The 21,094-nt window shown below is 36.8% G+C and overlaps 1 protein-coding gene across 2 annotated transcripts in view; it reads left to right on the forward strand.

Moving 5' to 3' along the window:
• Window positions 1-21,094, forward strand: part of DNAJC5B (DnaJ heat shock protein family (Hsp40) member C5 beta) — an 85,634-nt gene that overhangs the window by 54,445 nt on the left and 10,095 nt on the right. For both annotated transcript variants that reach the window (XM_027617385.2, XM_027617393.1), the window contains 2 exons: window positions 6,279-6,492; window positions 10,149-10,320. In XM_027617385.2, the coding sequence (XP_027473186.1) occupies window positions 6,279-6,492; window positions 10,149-10,320 (386 nt within the window). The remainder of the gene's footprint in view (window positions 1-6,278; window positions 6,493-10,148; window positions 10,321-21,094) is intronic.

The raw sequence follows: 21,094 nt of genomic DNA on the forward strand, positions 1-21,094 counted from the left end.
GGAAAATTTGTAGAATTAGATACACATGTTAGAAAACTGAGTCCAGCAATAAATAAAAAATAATACATAATGACCAAGTTGAGTTTATCCAAGAACACAAACTTCATTTAATATTAGAAAACCAATCAATCACATTAACAGAGTGAAAGAGAAAAAATGTGTTTCCTCACCAGATGCAGAAAAAGCATTTGATAAAATTCAACATCCATTTACTGTTAGTGAATTAGTGAAAGAGAAGAACTTGCTTTTTTAAAAAGATTTTATTTATTTATTTATTTAGTGATGTTAGTTATTTCAGAGAGAGAGAGAGAGCAAAGTTGGGGGAGGAGCAGAGGGAAAGGGAGAAAGAGAATCTCAAGCAGACTCTGTCCTAAGCATGGAGCCCGACGCAGGGCTTGAGCCCATCACCCTGAGATTATGACCTCAGCTGAAATCAAGAGTTGGACACTGAACCAATTGAGCCATCCAGGCACTCCCAGAAGAACTTACTCTTTAAGATACTAAGACATACTTTAAAGTACTATATTTCAAACTATTATTGGCCCAGAAATAGCCAAGCAGACCAATGGAGCTGAACAGACAGCCTAGACATATAGGGAAAGGATTTTATTTTTTAAATAAATGGTGCTAGGACAGTTGGATAACTACATTTTAAAGATAAGATTGGACACCTACCTTCCACCACATTGAAAAATCAGCAACAAATCAATCCTTGACTACCATGTGAAGACAAATCTATAAAGATTTTGGAGTTATAGAATTTATAGGACAATATCTTTCTGAATTCAGGATAAAATTGATCAATTCAACTAAATTAAAATTAAGAATTTCTGTTCATCAAAAGATTCCAGAAAGAAACTAACAAGTTTCCAGAAAGGGAGACTATAAATGCAATACATATAAATGACAAAGGATTCATATATAGAATATGTATTTTTTTAAATACTACAATTTAAACATCAAACTAAAAACTGGCAAAAGACTATGAACTTAAATAGATGATATCCAAATGGCATATATATGTGTATCAGCCTCATTAGTAATTAGGAAAATGCAAATTAAACCACAAAGGGATATATGTATATCGCCAGACTGTCAAACATTAAATGTCCACCAATACCAAATGTCAGGGAGATGTGCACTAGGACTCCTATATTGCTTTATTATGTTTTCACTTGGACTTAGTCCAAGAGGGCACAGGAGTTCCACTGAACTTCCAGTATTATGACAACTATCAAGTTCCATTATTGCAACAGTTGCCATCACCTGGGGTTGCTAATCTAGGGTTTGTTTTCACCTTCAAACTCTGGTTTATAACAGTTCATTTTCCTATTTGCAACCAGTCTCTTTCCCATTATAGCCAACTTTTTTCTAGAAAGAATAGTCTATGTCTGAGCTCAGCTTTTGCTTCTTTTGCTACCTGAGCTTTTTCAAACTCAGATTTTGCTTTTTTTTTTTTTCTATCTTTGCAGTAGATGCTGACTCTGTCACAAGGGTAGTTTTAAGGATTCTAGGATATGGGAAGAAATCACTCTTCCTTTTCTATTCTTTCTTCTTAGGCAGCAGGTAGCTTCTTCTGGGACATTGGAGGGGCAATAAACTTTGTGGCTGAGAGAGTTTAGCAGAAAGTCATACCGCAATGGAGAATTTTTTTTTTTTAAGAGGGGGGGAAGGTGCGAGGGGCAGAGGGAGAGGGAGAGAGAGAATCTTAAGCAGGCTCATGGGGCTCCATTTCACGACCCTGAGATCATGACCTGAGTCTAAGTCATGTCACTTAACTACTAAGCCACCAGGCACCCCCGTAATGGAGAAATTTTGAAATAAGAAACAATAGGTGGTCATTGGAGAAAGCAGCTGAAAATGTGTTGAGTGGGGAAAGGCAACTTATAGACACACCCATGCCAGGATGGAACTTAATTCCCGGAAGCTTAGATACCACCTTTCCTAAACAAGGTTTCCGGTGACATTTTAATCCCATGGAGATAGATCTGGCCTAGAGGTGGGGCAACATGGTCAGAATCGGGTCTTAGATGACTTAGAGACTGGTAGAGAGTAGTAGGTAGATCTGATGTTAAGAGGATTAGATGTTAAGAGGAAGAGAACTGGGCAGAACACTGTAATTTTTATTAGACTCATGCTACTGCCTCAGAATAGGGGCATTAAGTAATTACAACCATACATCCTACGTTTATCTTATCTGCCACTCATTGAATTCACTATGCATTTCAGTTGACAGTTGTTATTGGATTTTGAAGTGGAAGTTAGAGGGATTGATGCTATTATTCTAACATCAATTATAGCCATACCAGATTAATAGATGACTAAGTATAGAGAGATTTAAAATAAATGGAACACACACACACACAAATAAAAATAAAAATAAAAAATAAAAAATAATAAAATAAAAGGCACACATTCTGGTTGCGTATTATGTCACTTTTAAGTGTAAAATGAGAAATTATAAGAAAGATCTTTAAAATGATTTAGGTGAATTTTATATTTAAATGTATTCTAGGTACTTCCTTTCACCCTAAATTCCATACATGCTTCCTTGCTCTATAGGCAATTCCCAAAGATGGGTCATTGACCAACTACTTCCTGAGCAGTTGTGTAATTTTGGCAGCTGCCTCTGCTAGTCATATTTCCCAAGGATTCCTCAGAGCCAAGAGTATCTGCCAAGAGGAGTCAAAATGCTGCTGATGACCAGGAATTGGATTTGTTACAAATGGAGATGGTCCAGCCCTCTGAATTTGCCAATGCTATTGTTAGAGGAGTGTGATAAATGGTTGAGTGCATCTGCCCTTGTGAGCTGACAAAGATCTGAGCAGCTTAAAATATGACAGGAAGCCAGGCTTCTCTGGCTAAGTCTTGGGCAGTGTGTATCAGTCTACAACTGAAACTTAAAAACAAGAGAATGTATTGCAAAGAGGCACTTTCCAGGGGTTTCTTTTTTCAAGGCAGAAGTAATAGCTCTTGTATTTGATTGGCCTGGAAATGATTTCTGGAACTAGTACGGGAAAATGCTGCAATTGTATCCCAGAGCACAGTGCGAGAATTCCAGGAATATTATGCCATTAAATTAATGTGTTTAAAGAATCCACTTGATGTTTTTTGATGATGATCATTGTATCATTGAAGTTAGAGAATTTCTTCTTTCTTCCTTTTTTTACCCCTTCTAATTTGGTAGTAGGTAATTTAAGAGAAAAAAACTAAACTTTCAGCTATTAAAAGAGAACATTTATAATGAGCTTAAAAATGCTTACAGAAGGAAACTACACAAGTAATCTGTTTGTTTTTTTTTGTAACAAGAAAAAACAAAATAATCACCTATAATCGTAATGTGTACCTAAAAGCACTGGTAATTGTGGTTATAACCTTTCATGTTTTTCTTTCTTTTCTACTTGTTTTTCTGCTTTATTCCATTGTGTGTGTGTGTGTGTGTGTGTGTGTGTGTGTGTGTGTGTGTCAAGGTCACCAAAGATTTCTATATCACTAAACCCAGTGATCAATTCTTAGTCTTCATCATATAGGACCTGTTAATGGCATTTGACACAAATGACCACTCCCTTCCTTGAAATACTTTGTTCACTTAGATCCCAAGATATATTCTCCAGATTTTTCCTTCTGCATCATTGGCCTTTCTTTGTTCATCTCTTCTGCTTGTCCTTTCTTCCCAAAGCCCAGGTTTTGGACTTCTCTTGGACCCACCCCCAATCCCTTGGGAATCTTTTCTAGTTCCATGGCTCTAAATACCATCTACCTTCTGAGAACTCTCAAACATAACATCTCCCTCAATAATTCTTGCCTAAACGCCAGGCTTATATATCTCTCTTACTTCCATGTCCACTTGGAAGTCCCATAGGTATCTCAAAGGTATCTAAAACACAACTCTAAATCCTAGCAAACCATGCCCTACTGCAAAAAAAAAAAAAAAAAAAAAGTATTGCCAACTCATTAAATAGTAACTACAAACTTCTTTTGCTCAGGCCCAAACTCTGGGGCCATCTCTGATTTCTCTTTTTTTATATCCCCCATCCAATCCATCAGCTAGCCCTCAAAATATATCCAGAATCCAACCACTTCTCATTATATCTTCCACTACCACACTGACCAGAACCACCAGGAACTTTTCCTAAAAGAGTGTTGCTGCTTTGGCCTTTTTCCTCTCTAAGAGTTAGTAATCCTTCTAAAACTAAAGTCAGCTCATACCACTCTTTTTCTCAAAAAACCCCAATGGCTTCCCATGTCACCTAGACCAAAAGCCAAAGTCCTTACAATGGCATACTAACATTCTGTGTGCCTTACTTTTTTAATTTAAAAATATAAAAAAGGCAGCATAGTGCTGGTTAAGAGCATGTGCTCAGGGTCAGATTGCCTGTATTCAAAGCCTGGCTCTAATTATTAGCTGTATGATATTGGGCAAGTTACTTAGCTTTCTGGTGGCTAAATTCCCTCACTTGTAAAATGGGATCATTATAGTACCTATTTCATAGAGTTGTGGTGAATATTAATGAATTAATATTTATAACATGCTTATAATAGTGCTGGCATATAGTAAACATTATAAAATGTTTTTTAAATGACAAAATAGGCATTTTGTGCTATTTAGCATGATTTCATCATGAATTCTGCACATAAAAAACAACTCCAATGGTCCCATCTATAAGAATTTATAGAGGGGCACCTGGGTGGCTCAGTCGTTAAGCGTCTGCCTTCAGCTCAGTTCATGATCCCAGGGTCCTGGAATCGAGCCCCGCATTGGGCTTCCTGCTTGGCGAGAAGCCTGCTTCTCCCTCTCCCACTTCCCTGCTTGTGTTCCCTCTCTCACTGTGTCTCTCTCTGTCGAATAAATAAAATCTTTTTTAAAAAAAGAATTTGTAGATAACTCAAATGTCTCTCAAAAAGCATGAAATGTTTTGATTAAACAAATTTAAAATGAACTATCATTGCTTTATTCTTTTTGTTTATTCTGAGTTCAGAGTTGAAATGGATTTTACACCATGATTTATACTTTAAGTATTTTGGTACTTTTTAAGCACACTGATGCTGAGCTGCTTAATCACCTACTTCCTAACCAGCAATACTTTAATTCCTAAAGTGGCGTGATTTTTTTCCCTGTTTATTGTGTAGATTGACTTCTAAAGTATACTTTACTTTTCTGCTCTATTTATGGCCTTTTATTATTGCATTAAAATGAAATGGTTTAATCTAAACCAAAACAAAAGCTTAAGGTATACTCCTACATATAGCTATGATGGGCATAGTAGGGAGAACAAGTCATAAAATTTCCAGTACAGAGTCATGAAATTCATTGACTTTCCAGTGGAAAAATTACTATAGACTCAAGTTTTGAACATGGCTTTAATCATTATTTAAATCTGTCTGTAGAGGGAAGTGAAGGAAATGGCCACCAGTCAGACCCTGACTATCATAGCTCAGTTCTTAGCTTCATTTTACAGGTTTTTTAATACTTGAGTATAACTGAAGAATAAATAACCCCCAAATATCTTTCTCTCTCTCTGTCTCTCTCTCTCTCTCTCTCTCTCTCACACACACACACCCCGCAACATAACACATACCCATACCCTTCAGGAACTGATTTATGATCCACAGAGAAGTGAGGACATTTTACTCACAAGTAAACTTCTACAGATTATTTGAAGTGGAAAGATCTATTTGAAAAGAAGTCAAATATACATTTGAAAACAAGGGAAGTCATAGTAGTTGCTCATAAAACAAAAGGGAGTAAGGATTTATGAAAGATCTGTGAAAAGGGTCCTACTATTTATTCAAGGGACTATGAATCAGGTTTTTTTTTTTTTTTTGACAGTTGAGTTTAACTTTTTGAATATGTGGTGTGAAGTTTTGTTAATTCTAGAAACTTATTACAGTGCTAAATGGAATTTTGGTGTAAACTGACCCTACTGCACAAACTCTTAAAGGCCTCTGCATATTGAGGTGGGCCACTGATCAGCTGCCAGGTAAAAATAAACTTCACATATTTGCCAACAGCAAGAACAGACTACCAAAATGCAGGAGTTGAGGATTCCTTTGAGGATGTGAGGAGAGAAACAATACTACTGTGCCTGCACATCAGAAACAAGAGGCAACATCTGATGAAAACTTGCTTAGTTACATCAACATTTTTGTGAAACTTAGCACTTCACAGGAATTGCATGTAAAAACGATGTACAAATGAATAGTGCCCCTCCTAAAATGTCAATGCAATTCTTGACAAATAATACTTCTCCTCACTTTTTTTTTTTTAATTTTAAAAGAAAATTGGCCCTGAGACACCATCCAGACAAGAATCCGGATGATCCAGCTGCTGCTGACAAGTTTAAAGAAATCAACAACGCCCACACAATACTTACCGACATGTCAAAGAGAAACATATATGACAAGTATGGATCACTGGGGCTGTATGTGGCCGAGCAATTTGGAGATGAAAATGTTAACACTTACTTCATGCTGTCAAGCTGGTGGGCAAAGGTAAATCAATTTTTTCTTTAGAAACAGTTTCCTAGAAAAATTGTGGTATTATTCACTCTTTTAGACTCCATCTCAGAGAAAACCTAACCTTACTATATTATTAAACTCTTGTAAATAAAAAGAGATAATCACTTTGACTGAAAGCTGCTATTTGAGGATCTTTTTTTTCTTTTTTGCTTTAGCTTGTCAAATAATTATAAAATACAGCAGGACTTAAAATACCTCTAGACATTAATTATAATTGAATTTGAGGCTTCAGGTTAATTCTGACTGCCCTCCCTCTCCCCATAATGACTAACTAAGAACTGACTCACTGCTCAAAACAAAAATAATTTATTAGTGTGACAAGTGCTTAGTAAATTATTATAGGACAAATTTAACCATGTACTTTACTATCTATAGCATAAGCTACCGGAGCAAACATAGTACTTGGGAGAATGCATGGTAATTATGTGATAGGCTCACATGGGGCCTGACTTCAAGTAGTGGAGAAGGAAATGAGGGGGGAAAAGTGAGAATTAAGTAGTGCTGGAAGGGTGTTGAAGAGACACAGAGGGAGAAATAAAAAAAAAGGATATCTGGTCAAGAAGAAGGCAACATTTTTAAGGACTTAGTGCAATCAGAATTGACTTCTGACAGTAAATATTTTGTGGTTTCCTAGGAATACCTAGTATATGAGTGTTTAATGATGGTTATATACTTGTTTATGAGTTTTAATATCCTTATCTTCTGATAAAAGGGTATTTACATGTGAACCATACATATGGTCCATCAGCATATTTTTTGTACAATTCATATAATTTGGGAAATCATATGAACTCACATTCATATGGGTGGTAATAATTTAAAAAGCTACAGATCTCCAAAAAGAGGGATTGTTATTTTCTTCCACTAAAATAAATCTTGCTAAATTGAAGAGTCTTATACATGCAGGAGGAGAGAGAATATATTTTTATACATAAGCATGGAGAGTCTGCAACCTGAAGCCTCACTTGTCTTCTGCAGTCTCCAAAATTTCTTTTCCTAGAGATAACTGGGATTCCCACTGAAACCCCCTTTCTCTATTGTTGAAGACCTGGGAGGGAGACAAGTTCCCACTGAGTGGATTTGGACCTTGGAACAAGAGTGTACATAATGATAATGTCATTTATAATAGATTGAGTGTTCATATAACAGTGTGGGCTTGCCTGCAAATCTAACCTCCAGGCATGACATTCTCTCCATGGGAAGGTATATCTGGCATTCTAGATAATTTACATACCAGCACCTAGGTTGCATATTGGGGCTGGTCTGCATAAAAACGAGAATAGGCTTCCTTGCTGCAGAAGTTGACAAAATTGATCAAAATTCATATAGAAAAGCAGAAGCTGTCCAAAAGTATAAGAAATTTTTGAAATAACTCCTGATATGGCTCTTTAAAAATACGGTTACAAAGAAATCTACCTTCTTCTGCTGCTTATATCAAAAACCTAATTGCACAGCACCCATTAGAGAGGGCTGGCACATAGTGGTCATGTATTAAGTATGCACTGCAGGAATGATTTATTATACCCATGAAAATACGTATTTCAAAATATTGGACTCCTACTTATGCCTAGTAGTGTGCTAAGCACTGTAAGTATGTAAGGCAGAGTTATTTCTGCAACAGGCAAACAATCTAGTTGGAATAATTAAAGAACAAAACAGTATATGAATTAAAGGAAAATTTCAGAGAAGAGAAAAATATGGGAATTGCATGGTAAAGACAAAAAAGGACAAAGGTAGGTAAAAAAAAGAGTAGCTTGTTGGGGCAGTAGCTCAGGAATACTGCACAGGAGGGTTTTGGAGGCAGCTGGTGAGAAGGGTGTTGCAGTTTTGTTTTCAGAGTAATTTACTTAAGTCTATGAAAATGTAGAGTATACATGGCAAAAAGATTATCGGCATGAGTGTGTGACCAAAGATCCCTCACTCCATGCCACTGTAGGCTGTACCCCATAATGGGGACCAGAGTCAGAGATGGGATGCTGGGCTAAGAAATAGGAATGAGCCAGGTGAGGCTCATCAACGTTAAAGATGTCTACCTTAGGTTCCTGAAGAACTGCATATACACAAGGTGAGGTTTATCCTCTTTCTCTTTTTAGATAAAATCTGCATTCTGAGTCAAAGATGTATAAAACACTTCCTATGTCAAATAACGTATTTTTTTAAAAAATCAAATTTATTTTGCTCAATTAACAAAAGGTTTAAATTGGAGGTTGGGAAAGTTTCTTTTCATTTTTAGCTATGGCAGACTTAGTAAAGCAAACCTTTTATCTTTTTCTAAAAAGTATTTTTATTTATTTATTCTTGATTGAGAGAAAATGAACATGGGGGAGGAGCAGAGAGAGAAGCAGGCTCCCTGATGAGCAGAGAGCCCAATTCAGGACTCAATCCCAGGACCCTGGGATCATGACCTGAGCTGAAGGCAGTCACTTAACCAACTGAGCCACCCAGGGACCCCTAAGCAAACCTTTTATATGCTTGTGGGGAAACCCTGGTGCTGGCTGTTCACGAGGAGGAACAAGTCATTTGTTTATCTATTAATTACTTCATACATTCATTAATTCAATAGATATTTATTGTCTTCCACATGCCAGGTACTAAATCCTTATGTTAGGAGGGACTGAAGGATGACTAACATATAGTTCCAGGCTTCAAGAACCTCAGTCTAATGTGAGACAGACATATAAACTGATCAATGTCTTAAATTGAATTTTGTCCTAAAGAAATTTATATGGAGTACAGCTGGGGCACAAAGGAAGGAGAAACTGTTTTAGAGTTGGGGGTGATCAGGAACAATGTCAGAGAGAGGATCTTTGAGATGAATCTTAAACACACAGTGGACATTTTTTAGATGGCTGGGGAATGGGAAGGGGCCCTCTGGGCAGATGAATCCACAGGGAGAGCAAATCTATGGCAGGTATGGCAGGAACAGGGCTGTGCTAATTCACAGAAGGGTTTGAAGACAGATGGCTATAAATAAGGACCTCAAGCCTTTCCTGAGAGGCAGGAAAGTTGCTACATAGGTTCAAGAGAACATGTATTTCAGAAAGCTCCAACAACAATGTGCAGAGTAGAATAGGAGGCAAGAGTAGAGGCAGGGAGGCTAGTTAGGAGGCTATTGAAGTGTTAAAGGCAGAGATAACAAGATCTTTCTAAAGTCCTACCGTCTTTAGGAGGGAGGGTGTAAGAGATCTTGAAGAGATTCTGGCAGGACTTGGTGACTAAGAGAAATGCGGAGGTGGGAGGGAGAGCTCTCAAAAGCTCTTCTTTGGTGAGAATAATTCAGCCCCTTGGTTAGCTCATTTGATCTGTAGAGGTTGTTTGTTTTGTTTGCTCTACTCTTAATAATGACCACCAAAGCTTATGAATAAAGAAGAAAACATCATCCTTCACTACTTAGGCTACAAGTCACTTTCTGTGAACTTGTTAGGCAAAACTTTATAAGGAATTTGTTTCCAAAGTAACTAAAAAGGCAATTCTTGTATGGAATAAGGATGAGGGCGTATATGTGGTCTGCAGGGTGAATTGCATTATCTTCAGGTCTCTGAAGATACACGGATGCACACTTATTTCTGGGGTTCTCCCACACTCCACCACCCCTCACCCCTATTTTGCTTTGCCTCTGCTTCCCCTAGACCCTGTTTGTCATCATTGGCCTCTTGACTGGCTGTTATTTTTGCTGCTGCCTATGCTGCTGTTGCAACTGCTGTTGTGGACGCTGCCGGCCCAAATCATCGGTGCCAGAAGAGGACTTTTATGTGTCCCCAGAGGATCTTGAGGAGCAGATCAAGACCGACACGGAAAAAGGTGGAGTAAGATGAGAACAGAGCTAGTGGGTGTCCCTTCGCAGGCCTGACCAAGCATGAGATCCCTGACGGTGGTTATCACTAAAGTAAGAGAGATCCAACAACCCAATGAGGGGAATCCCAAAGACTGTCATCTTTGGTACCTCTTTTGGAGAGGATGAAAGGACAGTTACCTCTCCCAGCTGCAGAGAAAAGTAGAACCTGACACCATTAAAAAGAAATATGCTGATCACAAAGCAAAGCCAGTACAATTCGTGATCTCATTATAGGTGCATGAGCTCTAGGTTCAGGGAGGTTTGGGTGGGAATGCTCAGGCGTACAAGAACCAAACCTGTTACCTTAGGATCTCTATTTATATAGAAGGGAATGGACATCACAAAAAGTCAATAACCCTTGACTTTTCTTCTTTCTGATTACTTGATAAATGAGTTTTGGGTAGAACTGGGGAAGGGTGATATTTCTTCCCTGGAAATGTAGCTTCCTTTCAAATCCACACATTCAGAGCTAGCCTCAACCAGCATCAAGAATATTGTCCTGTGTAAATGGGACTGTTTGCTTTGCTAAATCACCTCCACATGTTTGTCTATGTTTATACATGACCATGAAATATTACTTGATTCTTCAAGCTCATTCCACCCAGAAAAATGATAAAGAAAAAAAGTATAAAGAAAGATAAAACCTCACAGAATTCACAACACCAGGAATACTTCATATGCTCTGGGAAATGCTTTGTGCAAACAAGCTGGAGTCAAACCTGCCATTGTCCTCTCTGCCTTGCAGCCATAATCCTACCATCATTTTCTCCTTTAGAATGCATCATTATTCTGCCTTACAGACTTCATCACTAAATCACAAAGAATCTTGGACAGCCAAATAAAAGAATTACTTGATAATTCAGACAGTGGCCCATTGTTGTCAGAATTGCTGAATTTAGGAATAGTACACTTCTCTGGACTGTACTCTGATTCTTTTGATCACAATGAAATAGAATTTCTATGACATCAAGCAGCAGAGACTATTTAAAGACTTCCACATACTTTTTATTCCCTATCAAATGTGATGCTAAGCAATAGTGTTATTACCCACCCTGACTCCAGCTTGAAGGAAGAAATCTTCAATTATATGAATTGTACTTAGTCCACACCATTTTAGTATTGGGAGTCAGAGAGGACTGAGGGATTTTCCTGCAACCTGTGACCCCTCCTCTCTATGGTGACCGCTGCATGGTCATTCTGGCAAACAGGGGGGTTACTCTAACAATTTTTTATTACTGCCCCTGGAGACAAATTGTGGGCCCATGGTGAGATATAATTACAATTGCCTTTTGCCTTATCTGGGCTATAAAAGGACAATTAATCTTTTAATGAGGACATATATACCAAAAACAGCAAGCAAGCAGTACTACTTAAAAATGGGTTAAACAGAAATATGTATGTAGGTAAACTCCTCTCCATGGAAGGGCCAGTGACCTTGCATAACTTGCTTAAGAATGATGATCCCAGTACATTAATCCCATCTGCCTTTGCAAGGGAAATAAACTGTCATAAGATCACATTTATTGGCTCTATTGTCTACAGGATCTCCCATAACATCCATCAATCCAGTACAGTATTCAAATACTAACAGAGGATAGGAAGGGACAGTGAGATAGGAAAGTATTGTCATCATCATCCACTGTGTCAACCTTACCTTAACTTTTCCTATATAGTGCAGAAACCAAAACTAGGTGAATTGAACCTAGATATCCCAAATCTACTGTTTCATACTTCTCTGAAAACCCTCAAAGTCTTTCCTCTTTTAAATTAGATAAAAGCTCTACCAGGTCATTTCAGCAGACCTCCTTTGCAGTTTTCTTTTCTGGAACAGAAATTTATACTCAGTGCCAACTTCCACCCAGGTTTCCTTCCTGCAGGATGGCTGGTGATAAATCTGTGTGCCTCTCACTGTTCTTAGTTCTGACACCCCAGAGTTACCAATTCCATTGCAGAGGTCATATTCTAGACTAAGTAAAGCATGATTTCACTTGAATGTGTTACTAAGAATCCTTAAGCAAAAAGAAAAGTTTTATTCTATGCCCAAATATTTAAAAGCCCTATGCAGAGATGATTTAAGTTTTAAGGGCTTGACACTTACATAATTTGGGCAGTGCTCTTTAAGAAAAAAAAAAAGCACAAAGTTACAAATACAAAACTAGGTCTGAAAGCAAATATTTATTTGTAATGAGAAAAGGAAATCACAACAAAATGCAAAGCTTAAAAACTGAAAATACCATAAATATCAGAAGTCTAGAAAAGTAGCGATGGTTTAATTAACTGCCTGGCACAGCTCTGTAATACTTACCCCCTATGTTTTCCGGACACGCTGTTCTTTGACTGCCTCTTCATTTAACAATAATTTTGGAATATAATTTTCTATAGGAAGAATAGGAAAAAAAATTCTGTTTTTCCTCTAGTGTGTTTGACCAAAATTTGTTTTCTCTCATGGCTTTATAACTCATTTTTGATAATGTCTAAATATTTAAGGATAGCTATTAAATTTGAAAGACTAGTCTATTTCATTTGTAAGATTTGGAAGAATTTTTCACAGACCACTTTTTAAGTCTGTGCATTTCCAACTTTGTTGCCCCTACATCATCCAATACTTCCAATATCAGAGCCCCCTGGGCACAATCATATAGGGTGACATAACCTCTGGCATGGATCTTCATGTCTCTTCAGCAAGTGAACTGGCATAGGGAGCTATTATGCCGGTATGGCTAGCAATAATTAACTATGCACAGATTCGCTGCAAACCACAAAAACATATGCCACTAAACTCAAATGGGATCTATTTCCCCTTAACTGAATCCCCCAAATATCCATAGCCCCTCTGTTGCCCTTCATCAAGAAGAAAAGTGTGATGGAGGGAAAATCAAAGTGGAAAGAGACACTGTTTTTTGCTGATTATAATTAAAATATCTTACTTTTGCAGATCTACAAAAATATAAGCATATTGCTAGGGCCCCAAAAGGCCCTCAGAAAGATCTGCACAGATGGAGGTCCTTGAAGCTTAAATTTCATTAACCTTACAGTAAATTCACCACTGCTCTTCAGTCTAACATTTCATTATGAAAATTCATGCCTTGTTTACAGCTAGGTGCACTAGTTTCAGATTTTTACCCCACTAATTCAGAGATTTAATGTAGTTTACAGGTAAAATTAATGTAAGTTAGGGCTTATAAAGATGAAAAAGAAGATTCCATGTGAAGACTATGCTTTCTGGACTGTGATCCAATAAATGGAATGTAGTCTCTTCTGTTCTACAAAAGAAGGGGACCCTCTTAAAGTTGTTTAAGAAAATACACTTGAGGGGTGCCTGGGTGGTTCAGCCGGTTAAGCATCTGACTCTTGGTTTCCGCTCAGGTCATGATCTCAGGGTCCTGAGACTGAACCCCAATTCGGGCCTCAGTAGGGAGTCTGCTTGAGATTCTCTCCCTCTCCCTCTGCCCCTCCACCTGCTCATGCACACACACTCTCTCTCTCTCTCTAAAATAAATTTTAAGAAAACAGAAAATATACTTGAAAGGGGCTACTAATCATTTAGATACCAAGCTACTCCTGACAAATGATAAGAATCATCTATCAAGATTTGAGTCCATTGGAAGGCACTGGTGAGCCCTGGGGCTTTAAGATTTTTTTTTCAATAATTCTGAAATTAAATAAAATATGCTAAACATTTTCTCACTTAGGGAATTTTTAATTATCTTACATTGAATCTAATCATACAATCCTAGGATTTTAGAGTTGGAAGAGATCTGAGTAGTCAACCCTCACCTCCCCACAACTTTTCTAGCAGACTGCTGCCTAACCTCATTTGAAAGCTGCTAAGGGTGGGGAGATTTGGGACCTTGTATGAAGGTAAGAGATATTCATAAAAATTCAACAACCAAAGAAGGATACAGAGTCAAAAACAGGTTTACACCAACCTTCTGGTACTAGTTCCCCAAGGATAAAAACACTTCTAAAATTTTTTGTGTAAATATTTATGGGGTTTCATTTTACAAAACCGGTATCATATCTATATATATTTTTTGCTGCTTCTTTGCAGGGCAAAAATTTTGATGAAAAAGGTGTCAAATTTTTAAGTGGATTATGCTTTTAATGTCATGTCTAAGAACTTTTAGCCTAACCCTGAGTCATGAAGATTTTCTCCAATGTTTTCTATAAGTGTTATAGTTTTATGTCTAACATTTAGATCTATGACCCATTTTGAGTTCATTTTTGTTTATGGTGTGAGACTTAGGTCATCTTCTTTTTTGGGGGGGAGGCACATGGAGTTTAATTGTTCCAACACCATTTGTTGAAAAGATTATCCTTTCTCCATTGAATTGTCTTTGCTCCTGTCAAAAATCAGTTGGCCATATTTCTATATGTTTATTTATGGACTCTATTCTGTTCCATTGATCTATGTATCTATCCCTTCACCAATAATACAGCCTTGCTTTCTGCAACTTTAAAGTATGTCTTAAATTCAGCTAATGTGATTCCTCCAACTTCATTCTTTTTCAAAACTGTTTTGGCGATTCTAGTTTCTTTGCCTTTCCATATAAATTTTAATATTAGGTTGTCTAAATCTACAGAAAAATACCAATTTTTAAAATTAGAATTGCATTAAATTTGTATATCAATTTGGGAAAAATTTAAATCTTTATTACTATGTTGAATCTTTCAATCCCCCAACACAGTATGTGTCTCTACTTATATAGGTCTCATTTGATTTCTTTTATGAGTGTAGTGTAGTTTCAGCATACAGAGATGGTACGTTAAATGAGTACCTAAGTATTTCATTTTGGGGAAAGCTATTGTAAATGGCACTGGTTTTTAACTTGGGTTTCCAAGTGTTCATCACAAGTATTTACATTCATTTTTGTGTATTGACTTTATATCCTGTGTTCCTGTTAAGCTCACTTACTAATTTGTATTGTTGTGTGTGAATTCTTTGGGATTTTCTATGATGACAATTATGTTATCTGCAAATAGAAATGGTCTTATTTCTTCCATTCCAATCTGCATGACTTTTATTTCTTTTTCTTGCTTTATTGCACTGACTAGGATTTCCAACACTTGGTTTATTACTCTGCTGCAACCATCTTCAAATTCTTAGCTTTTGAATCAGCTATACCACATTTTCATTTTGCACTGGGTTTTGTAGTTATGTAGCCAGTACTGCTGAAATATTTCCCTGTATGGACTATAAATCCTTATTTCAAGCTTGATACTCACTGGTAAGGAATAGAACAAAATTCCTCCAGAGCATAATGCCCTACTTTTAGGGAAGACTGAAGCTAACTGAGATGATAAGGTGCAGTGGGGAGAAGTAGGTGGAGCAAGAGTTTTATATTAATTATCAATCTAAATGCTATGCTACAGATTATACTGTGCTTAGAGACTTGGCTAGTATATGAAGATTACAACTGAAAATTTCTTTTTCTTTTTTTTTTAAGATTTTATTTATTTATTTGGCAGAGAAAGACACAGCGGGAGAGGGAACACAAGCGGGGGAGGGGGAGAGGGAGAAGCAGGCTTCCCACGAGTAGGGAGCCCAATGTGGGGCTCGATCCCAGGACCCTGGGATCATGACCTGAGCTGAAGGCAGACGCTTAACGACTGAGCCACCCAGGCACCCCGAAAATTTATTTTTCATATGTGAGTATTAATTTTCAAGAAAGTATGGTTAGCATTTATTATATTACTCTGAATTTAATTTCCAGAAATTCCAAGATAAAAAGTATAACAAAACTAATATGAGACTATCCTCTCTCCAGAATAAAAGTTATAGCTGCTTAATACTTATTGCCTCCTTATGCCTAACTAGACTAACAAAGAAGAAGAAAGAACAGGAACTAGCTAGAGGAATATATTTCTGATTTGAATTCAGTGACTAAACACCTCAAACTTTGCTTTTAAGGACACATTATAGAACATTGTACAAATCTCTTAATTTATGAAAATCCAAATTTAAAATATCAAACTCTTTTTTAACCAACTGACTTATTAAAAAAAAAAAGAAATGTTTTTCACCTACCTTGAGATATTTAATAATTTTAGTTTTATATCTAAAGTATATAATTTTTCTTGGATTTTTTTATTAAGTGCATATTTCAAACATGCATACTCCTCAACACTGGCGAAAGCCTAAGATAACTTCTGATGCTGTAAAATAGTACCAGTTTCTGTTTGAGAATAGTGGTATAGGGTAGAATTTAGAATAGTAGAAAGGAAAGATTGGCTTTAGTATTTGTATTTCTTTCAACTATGTGAAAGGGTATAATTCAGCTTCCACCCTTAGGAAATAAAGGGGAAAAGTTCAGTGGCATCTTCAATATTTGCTGGAAACTATAGAACTTATAAATGGATATCCATTTCTTTCTCAAAATAAAGATATACTCCCAGTGGGATCCTAGGAACACAGGGAAATGCTATTATTCTTATGAATCAATCAGGATCAAATAGAAGAAAGAAAGTGTCTAGGGGAAGACCATCACCCCCTTTTTTTATCTTGGAAAATTTGAAACTTGAAAGGTAAAGGTAATGGGCACCAGGTGATTTCCCTTCCTTTCAGAGGTTCACAAATTAGAAGTTCCACTTTATGAATTTTTTAGTGGTATATTTAAAACAATCTCATTTAGACCCCATACTCCTCTGTTGGCTGAAGACCACAACGAAATCAGAATACTACTAGCCAAGAGAACTTTGTAGGCCATCTTGAGGTACCCTGTTTCCTGGAACTCTGTGTCGACGTGTGTGTGTGGTGGGGGGGGGGGGAGAGAGAGAGAGAAACAAGATACAGAAGCAAGAGCATAAATGAGAACCAGTTATCTCTAAACATCCTGGCAAAACAAAGACTGAAAACTCCCAGTTAAATCCTAAAGATTTTTTTGTGCAATCATGATTTCCCCCTTTTTTGGAAGGAGAGGGAATAAGATATCTAAAGAGAAGAATTTAGAGTGTTGACCTTGGATCTAAAAATATGAAATTCAGTGATAGAAAAATCTATTGATTGCTTAACTGCTCTTGATACTCACTGGATAAAACCCAAATAAATTCACAGCCACTGAATTGAAGAGGCCATATGGCTTGTAATTAGACTCTTGTTCTCAGCCAAGATATTGAGACATTTATTACATTTGCTCTTTAGCATTCATCACACATTGCTGCCCAGGAAAAGGGCACAAGGAAGTGATTAAATTCACCTTCCCTTGTCTCACCAACCCCTATTCAATCTCCTTCCTACCTCCTTCCCCCCAACCAAAAGGAACCCATTTTTAAAATTAATTCATGGAAATAAATTCTTGCAACTAACTAATCCGAAGTCCTTTGCTTCTTCTTTATATGACAATATCAAGTAAGCTCACCAAGGCTCTGGCCAGGAGACCAGAATGAGTGAGTCTGCTCAGAATGCTACCCCAAAAACGGCTCAAAGTGGATCCAAAGTTTCTTCAATTTTTGGCTACCACGGTTCAGTGAGCAAATTTACTGGACAGGTTTATTAAGATAGTTTTTCCACAGCAAACATTTACTGCGTACTTAATATTTGTTAGACACTGCAGTAGGAGCTAGAAAGAAATACATCTTGGATATATGGATTTTATGATCTAGCAGAGGACATGGGGTGACAAATGTCAAATAATGACACAAAGAGCGAGTTAATTTAAAAATATAATAAACACACCAAAGAAGAGGCACAGGGGCTGTGATAATAACCACTAGGGGGGCTGACTTGTGAGATAGTGTAACAAGAAACGGAAGCAAGAGCATAAATAGGAACCAGTTATCTCTGAACACCCTGGCAAAGCAAACCAAGGATGCAGGTAAAGACAGCTTCCCTGAGGAAGTGACATTTAAAGCTGAAGACATAAAGAATGAGGAGTTAAGGGGGAGGAGATTATGGAGATAGAGAACCCTAAAATGGATGAATCTTGATACCAGCAAAACATTTGGCACAATATCTCCCTACAATGTATGGATAAGATGGCAAAGGATCTTCTCATACCAGACAAAGCAGTTATGGTAATATTGGGCTTTTCTACTGAATAGTTTTATCAAGGAATTGAATGTAGCAGAAGTTGTGCAGAGATCATATTTGCAAATAACCCAAAATGGGGTATGTTCAGACAAGGGCTCATACCATCAAAGTGAAATATGATAGAGGAAAAGCAGCTGGAATCCTGGGCAGTTTGTTAAAAAAAAAAAAAAAAAAAGAGCAGCAGCAGTAAGATTTAGCTAAATAAAGGGGGAAATGTGAAAGGGTATAATCCAACATATATATATACACTATATAGCTATAATCCAGCTATAACCCAGGAGGCTCTGAGGAGAAAATTACAAAAAAGTAGAGAGGTGAAATTTTATCCACCCATAAAAAGTAATGAAATACTGAACCATGCTACAATGTGGATGCACCTGGAAACATTATGCTGAGTGAAAGAAGCCAAACACAAAGGAACAATTATTGCATGAAACAATTTATATGAAATAACAAGAACAGATAAATCTATTGAGGCAGAAAGTAGACTGATGTTTGCTAGGGCCTAGGGAAGGGAGGACTAACGGGTCCTGAGTCTCCTTTTGGAAAAATGTTTTGAAACTAGATAAAAGTGGTGAATTATACTAAATTGTTCACTTTAAAATGATTAATTTTATGTGAATCTTATGTCACTTAAAAAATACACATTGTAGAGAAGGGTAGACCAAGGTTTGACTAGAGAAAGAAACTAAATAACCTTCCTTCATAAAAGGAGAAGGTTTTTTTGTTCTCCACAAATTCACCCATGGTAGGGAGTGGAAGATACTACGGGCCTAAGCGAGGCATCAAATTCACAAAGTGAGGGGAGATAGGAAAGTTGATTATCAGCCTCTTATGCCAGCTACTTTGAGAGCAGATACTGCTAGTGGCCACAACCAAGGGTTTTGGAGTCAGACAATTCTATTTCAAGCCCTAACTCGATAGGTTACTGGTTGAGATTTTGGGGGTAATTCACTTAATTCCTTAATCTGTTATTGCTTTTATTAAATATTAAATACATACAGCTATTATGACTTGACTTTATACTTTTCATAAAAAGAATATTGCCATTACCTTTTCAGTTCTTTGCTAACTTTTCCCTCTGCTATCTTAAATCATTTGTAATCATTTTTCCCTTCAGTTTTATTGAGATATTTGACATACAGTGCTGTTTAAAGTGTACAGCATAATGACTTGACTTATATATATTTATGAAATGATTGCCACAATTGTTTAGGTAACAGCCATCTTCTCATATAGATACAAAAAAAAAAAAAAGGGAAAAAAGGTTTCCCTGTGATGAGAACTTTTAGGATTTACTCTCTTAGCAACTTTCAAATATACCATACAGCAGTATTAACTATAGTCATCATGTTGTACATTACATCCCCAGAAATTGTATCTTAAAACTGCAAGTTTGTACCTTTTAACTACTCACACCTCTGGTAACCACAAATCTGATCTCTTTTTCTATAAGCTTTTTTTAAATCCACATATAAGTGAAATCATAGAGTATTTGTTTTTCTCTAACTTAATTTCACTTAGTTTAATGTACTCAAGTTCCATCCATGTTGTTACAAATGGCAAGATTTCTTTCCTTTTTATGGCAGAATAATATTCCATCACATGTTCATGTGTGCAAGCATACACGCATAATTTTTTTTTTATCCATTCAAACATTGATAAATACTTAGGTTGTCTCCATCCATGTCCTGGCTATTATAATGTAATCATTTCCTTACTATCCTTTTTAGTATTAACTATATATATTTACATTCCTAACGAGTACATTGCTTGGTTTTGCATATTTTTGAAATTTAAGTGAATGGACTCCGCATTTATCCTCCAACTTGCTTTTTTCACTCAACATCATATTTCTGAGATCCATTCACATTATGACTGCCTTTCATTCACTTTTCACTTCTGTATAATAATCTTCTGTGAGAACATACCATAAATTTATTTATCCATTCTACTGCTGACACATATTTGAGTAGTTTTTACTTTTTTGCCATTACAAACAATGCTGCTATGAATGTTTGTGTACGTGTCTTCTGGTGCGTAAGTGCTAGGAGTGAATACCTTAGTCAAAGCATTTGTACAAGTATACCTTATTAGACGATGCCAAGTTGTTCTGTAAAATTGTTGCACTAATATCCACTCCTACTAACAGTTAATAAGAGTTGCTCCTGTTGCTCCATATCCTTGACATCACCAGACTAATTGTGTGCCACACTGGTAGGTGGGAAATGGTATACCACTGTGGTTCTAATTTTTGTCTCCTTGATTACTAATAAAATTGAACATCTTTTCATATGCTTATTCATTATTCATTTGAGTTTCTCCTTCTATGAATTGCCTATTCAAATCTTTTGCAGGTTTTTATTATATCATCTATCTTTTTCTGATTTTTTTTAAAGATTTTATTTATTTGACACAGAGAGAGAGAGAGAGAGAGAGCACAAGCAGGGGGAGCAGCAGAGGGAGGAAGAGAAGCAGGCTCCCCGAGGAGCAGGGAGCCCGATGTGGTGCTTAATGTGGGGCTCGATGCAGGGCTCAATCCCAGGACTCTGGGATCATGACCCAAGCCGAAGGCAGTCGCTTAACTAACTGAGCCACCCAGGTGCCGCTAACTGATTTTTTATATTCAGGTTTAACTCTTAGTTATATATTTTTTAAATTTATTCTCCCAATTTTTATCTTGGTGTTTTTCACTCTATGGTGTTTTATGA

The sequence above is a fragment of the Zalophus californianus genome, chromosome 4 (assembly GCF_009762305.2).
Source record: "Zalophus californianus isolate mZalCal1 chromosome 4, mZalCal1.pri.v2, whole genome shotgun sequence".
Classification (NCBI taxonomy): Eukaryota; Metazoa; Chordata; class Mammalia; order Carnivora; family Otariidae; genus Zalophus; species Zalophus californianus.